Source organism: Culex pipiens, chromosome 3 (genome assembly GCF_016801865.2).
Source record: "Culex pipiens pallens isolate TS chromosome 3, TS_CPP_V2, whole genome shotgun sequence".
In the NCBI taxonomy this organism is placed as follows: domain Eukaryota; kingdom Metazoa; phylum Arthropoda; class Insecta; order Diptera; family Culicidae; genus Culex; species Culex pipiens.
The window spans coordinates 15,468,218-15,481,254 of record NC_068939.1 but is presented as its reverse complement, the minus strand read 5'-3'; the positions used below and the strand labels follow the sequence as shown (position 1 = coordinate 15,481,254).

General features: G+C 36.4%; 1 protein-coding gene across 1 annotated transcript; it reads left to right on the top strand.

The window, feature by feature from the left end:
• The first annotated feature begins 469 nt into the window (after positions 1-469).
• On the top strand, positions 470-11,445 carry LOC120418023 (probable medium-chain specific acyl-CoA dehydrogenase, mitochondrial). The gene is made up of 4 exons (XM_039580266.2): positions 470-639; positions 1,324-1,588; positions 10,258-10,358; positions 10,423-11,445. Exons 1-4 carry the CDS (start codon positions 622-624, stop codon positions 11,305-11,307), a joined length of 1,269 nt encoding a protein of 422 aa, XP_039436200.1. The 5' UTR covers positions 470-621; the 3' UTR covers positions 11,308-11,445.
• Positions 11,446-13,037: the final 1,592 nt, after the last annotated feature.

Below are 13,037 nucleotides of genomic sequence, written 5' to 3'. Positions count from 1 at the left end.
GCCATTTTGTATGGACGGGAGCCAACATTGTGTGGAGACTTGAAAATTTAAATTTAAATTACTTCTGTACCATAGAAAAAAGTTTCTTAAAAATCAAAATTTAATTTTCAAGGAATGATTATTTTTGAGATAATTGCTCATCCTTTTCTAGAAGTATTTTTCATAGTCGTCAGATTATTGGTCTTCATATCTTTAGAATTATTAAATTTAAAAAAAACTGAAGTAAATTACAAAAGATTGCGAAACATCTCTCACTACCGCCATCTTTTTGTCATAAACTTAACATATATTACACCTTTAGTTCCCCTACAGTAAATTTATTCTCTCTACTCTCTACGCTCTACTCATATCTCCTCTCTCATTCCAACTTATACCATCCTATTCGATGTTGCACACCGTCGTCGGTCGGTGTCGTCGCCAGTTGCAACATCAGCCTCATCGTCGACCCTCGGCTGGGTTGTACAACTCTACGCTCTCATTGATAACGTTGCGGTAGAGCCAATTGCACGTAGTAAATTTTCGTTCGCCGCGAGCTACGTAGTTGGTTGAAAGTGTTAATTTAACTTAATTTTTAACTTTATTTCTGTCGAATTTTCGTTTTTTCGTAATACTCGGTGCAAGATGGCCGCCATTTCGCAGGTAAGAGTGGTGAAAGTAGTTTTGGGCTAATTTGGAGATTTTGGCAGTTTCGATGCCGACGTAGCCATTTTCAAGACTCTTTGGACGATGACGATGGTCGTTCACTGACTGGCACTGTATTGTAGCGCCGAACTTTGGACTTTGGACTCTCGACTTAGACGAGACGTTCCGTAAACAAGTTGTTTCTTCGCGAACGATCTGTGCCGGCTAGTTTCGCTGGTGGGCATTTCAATGTTGATCTCTTTTTGGACATTTCGCCGAAAGGTTGATTTGACTAATGATATTATTGCTCAATATTGGTGGATAGAACAATTTTTAAATTTAATTTCTCGCAATAGCCGTTTCACCGAAAGATCTTGCGAATTATTTCAAACCAAAGCATAAAACCAAATGAATTTTAAATAAAATTCCTTATCAGAATAACTTGAAAGGGTTCTATCAGGCAGCGATTGCCGGTAATTCCGTAAATCCCAAGTCCGTTATCAAAATACGTTGTACCATTTTTCGGCGCTGTCCTACTTTAAACCACCACCCGGGGGTCTTATCGCGATTGATACTTCGGACTGTAGATTCCGCAAACCAACCTGATAAGAGAGTCTGAAATTCGCTCGTCATCTTCCCCCGAACAACACCGTTCCAGATCGTTCCACTGACAACTGATAACCTTCCTCTTCTTCTCTCCAGCTCATCAAATCGGCCGTCCGGCCCACGCTGCGGCGCGCCCTGTCCACCAAGGCTGCCCCCGGAACCGTCGAGGGTTCCGCCCTGGGGCCCAGCTTTGCCCTGACCGACGAGCAGACCGAGATCGTCGACATGACCAAGAAGTTCGTGCGCGAGGAGATCATCCCGGTGGCGGCCCAGTACGACAAAACCGGCGAATACCCGTGGCCAATCATCCGCAAGGCGTGGGAACTGGGCCTGATGAACAACCACGTGCCGGCCGAGATCGGTGAGTTAAACAGTTTGACAGCTCATCTTAAGGTGAAGAGGCGGTCTCAAGTTAAGGCGCAATTGACTTGTGTTTGCGGTTAAACAGCGTTCGACCCCTCGGTGCGCGGCCGGTCTGTCTACGTGAGCGTCTTTGGCGCCGTTTCGTGCTGTTTTGCCGTTGACGAGGAAGAAGAAGAAGAGAAACAATAAACGTCAGTTAGAAAGAGCATTCAAGAGCGAAACACGTCTTTCATTTTGCTCGTCCGCGAATCACCGGAAAGATTCCCTGCGGTGTGGCCTCCCGGTTCGGACGCCGGAACAGGTTCGACAACATCTAAATACAGTCCGCTACATTTTGGTCCTTCGCGCGTCGGATATGGAACCAGAACAGAAGGTCCTCACCTCGGAGCGTAACGTCATTCTCGCGCAGGTGAAGGAGGAGCTGTCCACCGCGAAAACAATCAAGGCCCGCAATCCGTCGCTCGGCGAAGTGGCGGAACGGCGGGACAAACTCACCGAACTTGCTCGGTGTTTCGAAGCCGTTCAAACCGCGATTGAGGAGGCTACACCCAACCTGGAGGAGGAGTTCAACAACCGACTTCAGTTCGAAGAAGCGTACTATCGAGCAAAGGATTTGTACGCTGAGCGCCTGGAGGACAGCGAGTCCAAGGCCGGTACGGGCAATCGGCAGAAGTGCGATGAACTGTGGGACGCCGTCAGGATCATTCAGGAGACACAACAGCAGATTCTCCTCATGCAGTGCCAGAACCCGCCGCCGCTGGCGCCACCGGCGGGGAGTCAGGTGTCGAATTCGGAGCCCCAAAGCGTCGCGGAGGCGCTGAAGGTGGTTGCCAAGCCTGCCGAAGAGAAGTTGCAAGCTTACCGCACGGCCGGCTGCCAGCAACGACACCACACAATGCTATGCTTGCTGCAGCAGCAGATTCAGGAACCGGAAGAGACGGATCGCGACCGACCTGCAACACAACCGGAGAGAACGGAGGTCTCGTCGGTCTTCGCGAACGCAACACAATCGAGGACTATCAAGCACAATCCATCGTCGGTGGCACTACCACCTAACGAGATCGTCTGCCAGGAAGAAGAGGACGGAGAATCGCAACAGGTGCGACGTCTCGTCAACAACAACAGCGGATCACATGTATCCCACATCACGGAGGAATCGGTCAAGCGCTTTGGGATGAAGAGCACGAATGCCTCTCTGGAAGTCTCCGAGGCCAACGGAGATATCGTCGGGACCACGCCCGGCGCATACACGCGGGTGATGCCTTTGCGTTTCAACGGTGAAACCAAGCTCACCACGCAAGCCTACGTTTTGGGAGGCCTGACGGCGGCCTTGCCGAGTCAGCGCTTCAGCGTAGCAGATGGACAGGTCAAGAATCTACAAAGAATCCTCGTGGCACAGCGTTTCATCTTCGGATGGATGGTGGCGAGGAAAATCTGGAAGCCGTGTCGTACACGCACTCCCTACATGGTTCTTAACGTCGCCCAGGAACTCGACATCAATCGCTCCTTGCGGTTGTCCTGGGAGGACCAGGAGATCCTCGATACAAAGCGCCTGCGGGCCAACAAAGGCAATTTCCAACGGGAATCCAACTCCAAGGAACAGATCGTGATGAAGGACATCATCGGGATCAAACTCCGGGTCGTTCACGACGGCTGCTACGCCACAACGACCGGGGTCTCGCGGAACAATCTGGATCGACAAAACACGAAGCTATGCAAGAAACTCCGAACTGTTGGTCCGGCGAACAAGTACAAGTACACGAAGGGCAAGCAGATTCTCGTGAAGCGCTTGTCGCTGATTGAAGTGTGCCGACAGCGATCTCGAGTCATACGGTCCCTCTACAACCTGCGACCGGAGAAGCGTTCCGGCTCAAGCACCCCAGGGATGCAGTTCGCGAGGCTGGCCAGATCAAGCGGGACTGGTTCGGAACGTGACGACGCGACGAGGAAAGCACGAGTACCATCGCTCGGTGCAGGAGATCAGAAGAAGGTTGAGACGCTGTCTCAAGGCGGGGAGAATGTTTGCGGTTAAACAGCGTTCGACCCCTCGGTGCGCGGCCGGTCTGTCTACGTGAGCGTCTTTGGCGCCGTTTCGTGCTGTTTTGCCGTTGACGAGGAAGAAGAAGAAGAGAAACAATAAACGTCAGTTAGAAAGAGCATTCAAGAGCGAAACACGTCTTTCATTTTGCTCGTCCGCGAATCACCGGAAAGATTCCCTGCGGTGTGGCCTCCCGGTTCGGACGCCGGAACAGGTTCGACAACATCTAAATACAGTCCGCTACAACTTGTGACCCCGTCTAGGGTGGCATCGCCAATTGTTGCCTTATCAAACTTTTTTTTTTTCAAGATGAAGTGCACACACCTTCATTATCAACTCGAAACGCATTAACTTGTTGAGATGGTCAGTGAAGATTTCCGCTATTGGCATTTATCAGGTACCGTTAAGTACCGTTCGTTGCTCACGCGACTAAGAAAAAGCGCTCAGCTGTGATTACTGGCTGCCTTAAGTCGGGTGTTTAGGTGCACCCGTAGTGTGACTAAGTACTGTCGTAAAGACGCGATTTGCTCATGCTGGAAATAATGGGGTTCAATGGCATAATAGTCTAGGGCGGGTATGTCAAGCTAAACACCTGTTGAAGGGGAGTTGATTGAATTAAGTGGCGCTTGTCAAACGATGAATAATGGCGTTGGTAATTTATTGCGGTGACAGTAGGCGTTGATTGTTGTCTAATGAAGTTTGAATTAGATTAGAGGATCTGAAATCAATATCTTATTTTTTCTGTATAATTTCAATTTTATATTTTCGGCTAACTCGAGCAGACGGAAATAACTTGCGAATAACATTTTTTGATATTTGAAAATATTAGGCCAATAACATTTTATGTTATTTATAACAAGATTTTTTATTCGTCGTTATGATTTTTTTTTATATTGGATTGTTATTGTAATAACAGACTAATAACATTTTTAGTGATTCTTCGAACAAATCTTTGATATTATTTTTTGTTATTTTAACAACTAATCCGATCATCCCAATAACAGTTGGCGGTATTCTTCCATAACAAAAAATGTTATTCCCAAGTTGTTTTGGCTTGCAACCAATATCAGACCAATAACAAATTTTGTTATGATAACATAAACTGTTGTTAAACTCTTATGCAAAAATGGATTTTTCAAGAAGATTCCATAACACTTTCTGTTATTTTAACACTATTTGTTATTGAAATGGCATGAATTTTGTTATTACCGTCTGCCCGGGAAAGCTAAAAATACGGCGTAAATTCGTTTCATCATTAAACCTTCATCATATTTCTAAATTACTTCGATTTATCAACTTCATTAACTATACCAGAAAATATTTGAGTTGAAATTTTCAAAAGAAAATAAAATGATTAAGTATCATAACTAACAAGAATATTTGTTGAGGCCAACAAATCATTGTTTTAAAGTGGCAATGCAATCAACGATCCTTTCAACCTTTTTTTGCAAACTGACAATGCAATCAACTATAATAACAAATTAAAACTCACTTATCTGGCACAAAAAAGGAAAGATTTTTTTTGGGACAGTATTTACAAAAATTGTTACCACAGAATGTATAAACAGAAAACACTTAAAAAATAGAAAACACAAAAAAACTAAAAAACTAAATAATTAAAAAACTAAAATACTACAAAACTAAAATACTACAAAACTTAAAAACTTAAAAAATAAAAAAAATAAAAACTTAAAAACTTAAAAACTTAAAAACTTAAAAACTTAAAAACTTAAAAACTTAAAAACTTAAAAACTTAAAAACTTAAAAACTTAAAAACTTAAAAACTTAAAAACTTAAAAACTTAAAAACTTAAAAACTTAAAAACTTAAAAACTTAAAAACTTAAAAACTTAAAAACTTAAAAACTTAAAAACTTTAAAACTTTAAAACTTTAAAACTTTAAAACTTTAAAACTTTAAAACTTTAAAACTTTAAAACTTTAAAACTTTAAAACTTTAAAACTTTAAAACTTTAAAACTTTAAAACTTTAAAACTTTAAAACTTTAAAACTTTAAAACTTTAAAACTTTAAAACTTTAAAACTTTAAAACTTTAAAACTTTAAAACTTTAAAACTTTAAAAGTTTAAAAGTTTAAAAGTTTAAAACTTTAAAACTTTAAAACTTTAAAACTTTAAAACTTTAAAACTTTAAAACTTTAAAACTTTAAAACTTTAAAACTTTAAAACTTTAAAACTTTAAAACTTTAAAACTTTAAAACTTTAAAACTTTAAAACTTTAAAACTTTAAAACTTTAAAACTTTAAAACTTTAAAACTTTAAAACTTTAAAACTTTAAAACTTTAAAACTTTAAAACTTTTAAACTTTTAAACTTTTAAACTTTAAAACTTTAAAACTTTAAAACTTTAAAACTTTAAAACTTTAAAACTTTAAAACTTTAAAACTTTAAAACTTTAAAACTTTAAAACTTTAAAACTTTAAAACTTTAAAACTTTAAAACTTTAAAACTTTAAAACTTTAAAACTTTAAAACTTTAAAACTTTAAAACTTTAAAACTTAAATACTTAAAAACTTAAATACTTAAAAACTTAAAAACTTAAAAACTATAAAACTTTTAAACTTTAAAACTTTAAAACTTTAAAACTTTAAAACTTTAAAACTTTAAAACTTTAAAACTTTAAAACTTTAAAACTTTAAAACTTTAAAACTTTAAAACTTTAAAACTTTAAAACTTTAAAACTTTAAAACTGTAAAACTTTAAAACTTTAAAACTTTAAAACTTTAAAACTTTAAAACTTTAAAACTTTAAAACTTTAAAACTTTAAAACTTTAAAACTTTAAAACTTTAAAACTTTAAAACTTTAAAACTTTTAAACTTTTAAACTTTTAAACTTTAAAACTTTAAAACTTTAAAACTTTAAAACTTTAAAACTTTAAAACTTTTAAACTTTAAAACTTTTAAACTTTTAAACTTTTAAACTTTTAAACTTTTAAACTTTAAAACTTTAAAACTTTAAAACTTTATAACTTTAACACTTTAAAACTTTAAAACTTTAAAACTTTAAAACTTTAAAACTTTAAAACTTTAAAACTTTAAAACTTTAAAACTTTAAAACTTTAAAACTTTAAAACTTTAAAACTTTAAAACTTTAAAACTTTAAAACTTTAAAACTTTAAAACTTTTAAACTTTTAAACTTTTAAACTTTTAAACTTTTAAACTTTTAAACTTTTAAACTTTTAAACTTTTAAACTTTTAAACTTTTAAACTTTTAAACTTTTAAACTTTTAAACTTTTAAACTTTTAAACTTTTAAACTTTTAAACTTTTAAACTTTTAAACTTTTAAACTTTTAAACTTTTAAACTTTTAAACTTTTAAACTTTTAAACTTTTAAACTTTTAAACTTTTAAACTTTTAAACTTTTAAACTTTTAAACTTTTAAACTTTTAAACTTTTAAACTTTTAAACTTTTAAACTTTTAAACTTTTAAACTTTTAAACTTTTAAACTTTTAAACTTTTAAACTTTTAAACTTTTAAACTTTTAAACTTTTAAACTTTTAAACTTTTAAACTTTTAAACTTTTAAACTTTAAAACTTTAAAACTTTAAAACTTTAAAACTTTAAAACTTTAAAACTTTAAAAATTTAAAACTTAACTTAAAATACTTAAAAACTAAAATATCAAAAAATCAAAAAAACAAAAAAAACTTAAAAAATAAAAAAATAAAAACTAAAAGCTGAAAAACTAAAAAAACCAAAAAACTAAAAAACTAATAAAACTTAAAAACTAAAAAACTTAAAAACTTTAAAAAAATCTAGAATAAGTACAATTTTCCCTTTTTTCGATTAAAGTCTTAAGCAGATATTATTTAAAACTTACGAAATATTTTGAGAGTATGCATTTTTTGGAAAAGGAATGATTAAAAAATAAATTAAAAATATTGTGAAACTAAAATTACAAAATCATTTTGAGATCCAGAATATAATTTGCAATCTAAAATGACTTTATTATTTTTACTTATTGCACAGTTTTTAAGCTAAAGGTAAAATTTTCTAGAGAGAAAACTAAACTTTCTCAGCTTATTAACAGTTGTACTTTTTCGTCATGAAGTTTTTTTTAATGCAAATCAGAACATTTTCGATAAAAAATACCTCAAAATGTCTGTAACTTCAAAACGGTGCATATTTATTTTATAACAATTTAAAGTCATTTTCGAATACAAAATGTTTTTTTTTTTCATCTAATAGGGGAGAGTGGGGAGACTTGATCCCCGGGGACACTTGATCCCAAGCCTGTATCTCGTCAGCATGTGGGTAAAACAATTAGCTTTGTTCTAGAAAGTTGTGCGAAATTAACTAAAACTCATTGTAGAAAACAAAGAAAAAAAATAAAAAATGTTAAGATTGAGTTACACACATTTTTCTAAAACGAGCTGCAAAAAACTTCCAAGAGATCTTTTTTTCTTTTTTTGATATGCATAGAAAACACTAAAAAATTATTCAAAAAAATATTTTTTATATATGAATTGTTTGATAAACTTATCAACTACAAAACCCTTACGCATTTGATGTTGAATTTATCGTCATACTATTTTTACAATCAATTGTTTAAAAAAGTGCGTTTAGGGAGACTTGATCCCTGCATTTTTACAGTCACTGGAATCAGCCTCCAGATTAATTAATTGGGCTGGGTTTTCATACATAGTTTCCTTTAGTATAGTTGTACATAACGTACTGCAGTTTGAACCTTTTTTCAAAAGTTTTGTAAACAAAAATTTCCAGCTTTTGTAAACATGCTCAATTTTGGTCTAAAAAATAATATTTTAAGTTTTTAAATATTTTACATACTAAACTTGTTATATTTTGAACACAAACGTACAGGTTTTATGTGAAATTGCTGTAACTTATAGAAAATTAAAAGTTTTGATGAATAAGAAACATTTTGCTTAAGATTTCTTCATAATGTTGAAAGGGGGATCAAGTTACCCCCAACATTTTGAAAATGCCGGTTGAAAATATTTTTTTGAAACGCTTGGCATGATTCGAAGAGTTCATCTGATGAAATACCCTTATTAGCCAAACATAGATGAATGTTTAAGCTTTCAATTCATTCAAAAAGTTTATAGTTTTGTGAGAAATTGACAGAGTTATGTGCGACACAAAAAAAGGGGATCAAGTCTCCCCACTAGCGTGGATCACGGATATATGAAAAAGACAAAAGTGTTCAATTTTGAACGCCTCGACCGGAATTTTGTAGAATTATAGCCCCAGAAGCTAGCCTGAAATTTTAAGCGCATTTGGTTAATGTTTAATTGTTCCACTTTTGACCTGAAGTTATTAAGAAATTTCAATAAATTTAATTTATTTATTTTCAACTTTTTAACTCTTGTTCGAGAAAGTTTTCCTATGTCCTATGATTTTTTCTCAAAATAGAGGTTTCTTATAGGTTTTGATCCGGGGAACAACTTTGTAGAACATCATAAAGCGCTAGGAATTAATCCCGGAAAGATACCGACAAATTTTCAGAGCACGTTAAATTTGTTTTCCAAACTCCAAAAAATATCCTGTAACTTTTCGGGATCAATTACTAGCGCTTTGCCATGTTCTACAAAGTTGTTCCCCGGATCAAAACCTATAAGAAACTTGAGAATAGGAAAATTTGATTGGGTTTTGGGAAATTTTCTCTAAGAAGAGGTTAAAAGTGAATATTTTCCATAGTCAATTTTTAGAAGTTCCATACTAACTTCAGGCCAATGGTGGAAGTACTAAACCTTAACCTAATACGCTCAAAATTTCAGGCTATGTTCTGGGGCCATATTGCTACAAAATTCCGGGCGAGGCGTTCGAAATTGAACACTTTTGTCTTTTTCATATATACGTGAGCCACGCTACTCCCCACTCTCCCCTAATTAATTTTGAAATCTTGTTGGACAGATTAGTTGTTTTCACTTGAGTTTTTTTTTTTTTTTTGAATAGGTCCTATAGACATATGGAAGACAATAGCTTATTGGACCTTTTAAAAAAAACTCAAGATTTCTTCAAAACATAACTTTGCAGTATTCTAAACTTTGGCTTTTTTGAAAACCATAGGAAATTAATGATACTTATTTTGGGATTTCAACTTTATTCGATAAAAAAGTAAATTAAAAATATAAAATGTTTTTTTTCGTGTACTTGTCCTAACCACATTGCAACACACACAATTTTCATCTAATCTTATTAAACACAAGCGCAGCCAATCCGAAGAAAGCATCCTGGATGAACATATGACACTTGAAAACACTGAATTGACATTTAATATTCAAAAATATCATTTTGGTCGAAAACTTTAAGCATATTAGTGTGAGGTTCCAGTTTGAAAAGACCTCAAAACCTCACAACTCAAACCTAAACAAATTGTTTACAAACAAACAACAAAGTCTGCTCGGAATACTCATGATTCCTAGTTTGAGTTGCATAATAGTTGATCACGCTTTTCCATTGCTGAGTAGTACACTTGCAATCACTGATAAGAGGAAGTCGAGGGCAAATGTTTTGATAGTTAATTTTAAATATTTTTTCAACAGAACTCGTGTTCACGTTTTTAATCGGCATTGAGAGTCAACAAAGCAAAATTTTTAACGAGATTCAGAATATTTAAACTAATCAATCATTTTCTCATTTCAATTATAGGTGGCACCGACATGTCCATCATGACCAGCTGCCTGATCGCGGAGGAGCTGGCCTACGGATGCACCGGAATCATGACCGCCCTGGAGGCGAGTGGTCTCGGAGTAAGTTTAACCTGCGAAAGCTTAGTTCGCTTCAAATATCTAACAAAACCTTCCTCTATTCCAGCAAACCCCCGTCATCATCGCCGGTAACGAAGCGCAGAAGAAAAAGTACCTGGGCCGCTTGCTGGAGGAACCCCTGGTGGCGGCGTACTGCGTCACCGAGCCCGGCGCAGGATCAGACGTCAACGGAGTGCGAACGCGCGCCGAGAAGAAGGGCGACGAGTGGGTCATCAACGGGCAGAAGATGTGGATCACCAACGGTGGCGTCGCCAACTGGTACTTTGTGCTGGCCCGAACCAACCCGGACCCGAAGTGCCCGGCCTCGAAGGCCTTCACCGGGTTCATCGTGGAGCGCGAGACTCCTGGGCTGACGCCCGGTCGCAAGGAGCAGAACATGGGCCAGCGGGCGTCGGATACGCGTGGAATCACCTTCGAGGATGTTCGCGTGCCGAAGGAGAACGTGCTGATTGGGGAGGGTGCTGGCTTTAAGATTGCCATGGGTACGTTCGACAAGACGCGCCCTCCGGTGGCGGCCGGTGCCGTCGGGCTGGCCCAGCGATGCCTGGACGAGGCCATGAAGTACGCGCTGGAACGCAAGACGTTCGGCGTTCCGATTGCGGCCCACCAGGCCGTGTCCTTCATGCTGGCCGACATGGCCATCGGAGTGGAAACGGCCCGCCTGATCACGATGAAGTCCGCGTGGGAGGTCGACCAGGGCCGAAGGAATAGCTACTACGCGTCGATCGCCAAGTGCTATGCTGCCGATATGGCCAACAAGGTCGCGTCGGACGCGGTACAGGTCTTTGGTGGAAATGGCTTTAACACTGAGTACCCGGTGGAGAAGCTGATGCGCGACGCCAAGATCTACCAGATCTACGAGGGAACGTCCCAGATCCAGCGGCTGATCATCTCGAGGAATATGATCGATGCGGCCAAGGGCAAGGCTTAAGCGAGGGTGCTGGGCAGCGTTAATTCTAATTATACTTCTTTTTAGTTTGTTTTGTTTGTAGGGAAAACTGTCGTAAGTGAGGAGGAAACCATATTATATTTGCAATAAAGCATTCATACCAATCTATTTCGTACTAAACTGTTCGAACTTGTTACTTCTGCTCTTCGAAACGTGGTTGCCGACATCCGGGCACTTTCTTCAAGCTTCATATGACTTACTCTGAGTTACGTGTGGGTTACATTCTTATTAGGAATCGCACGCACACATTTGAATGACAGTTTTGCTTGGGTTTACGTTCTTATTAGAACAATCGGAGTATTAAAAATATTAATAAACACAATTTCAACTTAACTTAAAATTATTATTTTTACCAGAAAACCTCAATATTTCAATAAACTTTAACGCGCAATCTACTGAAACAACTTAAAATGCATTTCCCTGCGATGGTAATCAATTTGAGCATGATTGAAACAGTTAAAAAATGTTTAGAAGTTTTTTATAGTTTAGATGTACAGGTGCGCAAAAATGATAATCTTGCGATTTTTTTTTTGTCAGATCTTAGATTTTTTTAAATAATTTTTAATTTTTTTTTAATTTAGAACAATTGCATTTTACAACATTTTTTTCAATGTTCATACAATGGCAAGTAATTTTTTTTTATTCTTCCCAACCCTCCTCCACCCCTTTCTTTGAACTTTGGCTAAAAGCAAGGGACATAAACCAAAAACAATGTTCTTTGATCAGGCTCAAAATTTTTCTGGGGGTTCCTTGGCCAAAATAATTATACCCGTATTTTTTTTTGTTCGGCCATTAGGGTGACCTACATCGTGCTAGGGTTGTTAAAAAAATGGCAATTTTGTCATTTTTCGGAAAAACCACTTTTTATCATATCTCCGCGTCATTTCATCCGATTTTAGCTGTCTTAGACGCAAAAAAAAGGTGATTAGTTTGGCTATTTCAGAAAAATAAAACGATGTTTCAAAAATCTAGCTTAACATTTGAAAAAGTCGTATGAAAATTTAAAATGGTGTTTTGACCGTGTCTGGACCAAAGAGCCTATGTCTGAAAATATTTTTGTCGGATTCCTCGGAAAATTTCACACAACATCTAAAAAAATTGGCAATGTCGAACCGTACGTTTCCGAGATATATTTAAAAAAAAATAAAAACTGAGTTTTTCGACGTGCAACGCGCAAAAACAGGAAAATGACGAAATCGGAAAAAAGTAGTTTTTGCGAAAAATGACGAAAATTGCCATTTTTCGAACAACCCTAGCACGATGTAGGTCACCCTAATGGCCAAACAAAAAATACGGGTCTAATTATTTTGGCCAAGGGACCCCCAGAAAAAATTTGAGCCCGATCAAAGAACATTGTTTTTGGTTTAGGCTCTTTTCAAATGGAATTGCTGTATTTTTGTTTAAATTCTTTTATTATTTACTTCAATAACTGTTCCGGAAACATGTCTAATAATGTATCTTATATGCCAATTACTCATCAAAATTTGCAAAATAAGACTAGAAACAACTTTGTAGAAGGTTGAAAATCGTCAAACATTTTGAAAATTTTGATTTAACTGAGGTGTAAAATAATGATAAAGTTTTGTAAAATGCTTGACTGTTGAAAACACTTAAAAAATAAGCAAAACAATTCGTGTGGTTTCGATTCAGAACGTTCCAAACATCGTTCCAAAATTTTTTTCATTACTGAAATAAATTTTATTTTCTATTTT

What these genes read in the sequence shown, in the direction of transcription:
- LOC120418023 (XM_039580266.2), top strand. An exon ending in CCACGTGCCGGCCGAGATCG is followed by an intron (nt 1,589 to 10,257) that starts GTGAGTTAAACA and finishes TTTCAATTATAG; the next exon opens with GTGGCACCGACATGTCCATC. An exon ending in TGGAGGCGAGTGGTCTCGGA is followed by an intron (nt 10,359 to 10,422) that starts GTAAGTTTAACC and finishes CCTCTATTCCAG; the next exon opens with CAAACCCCCGTCATCATCGC.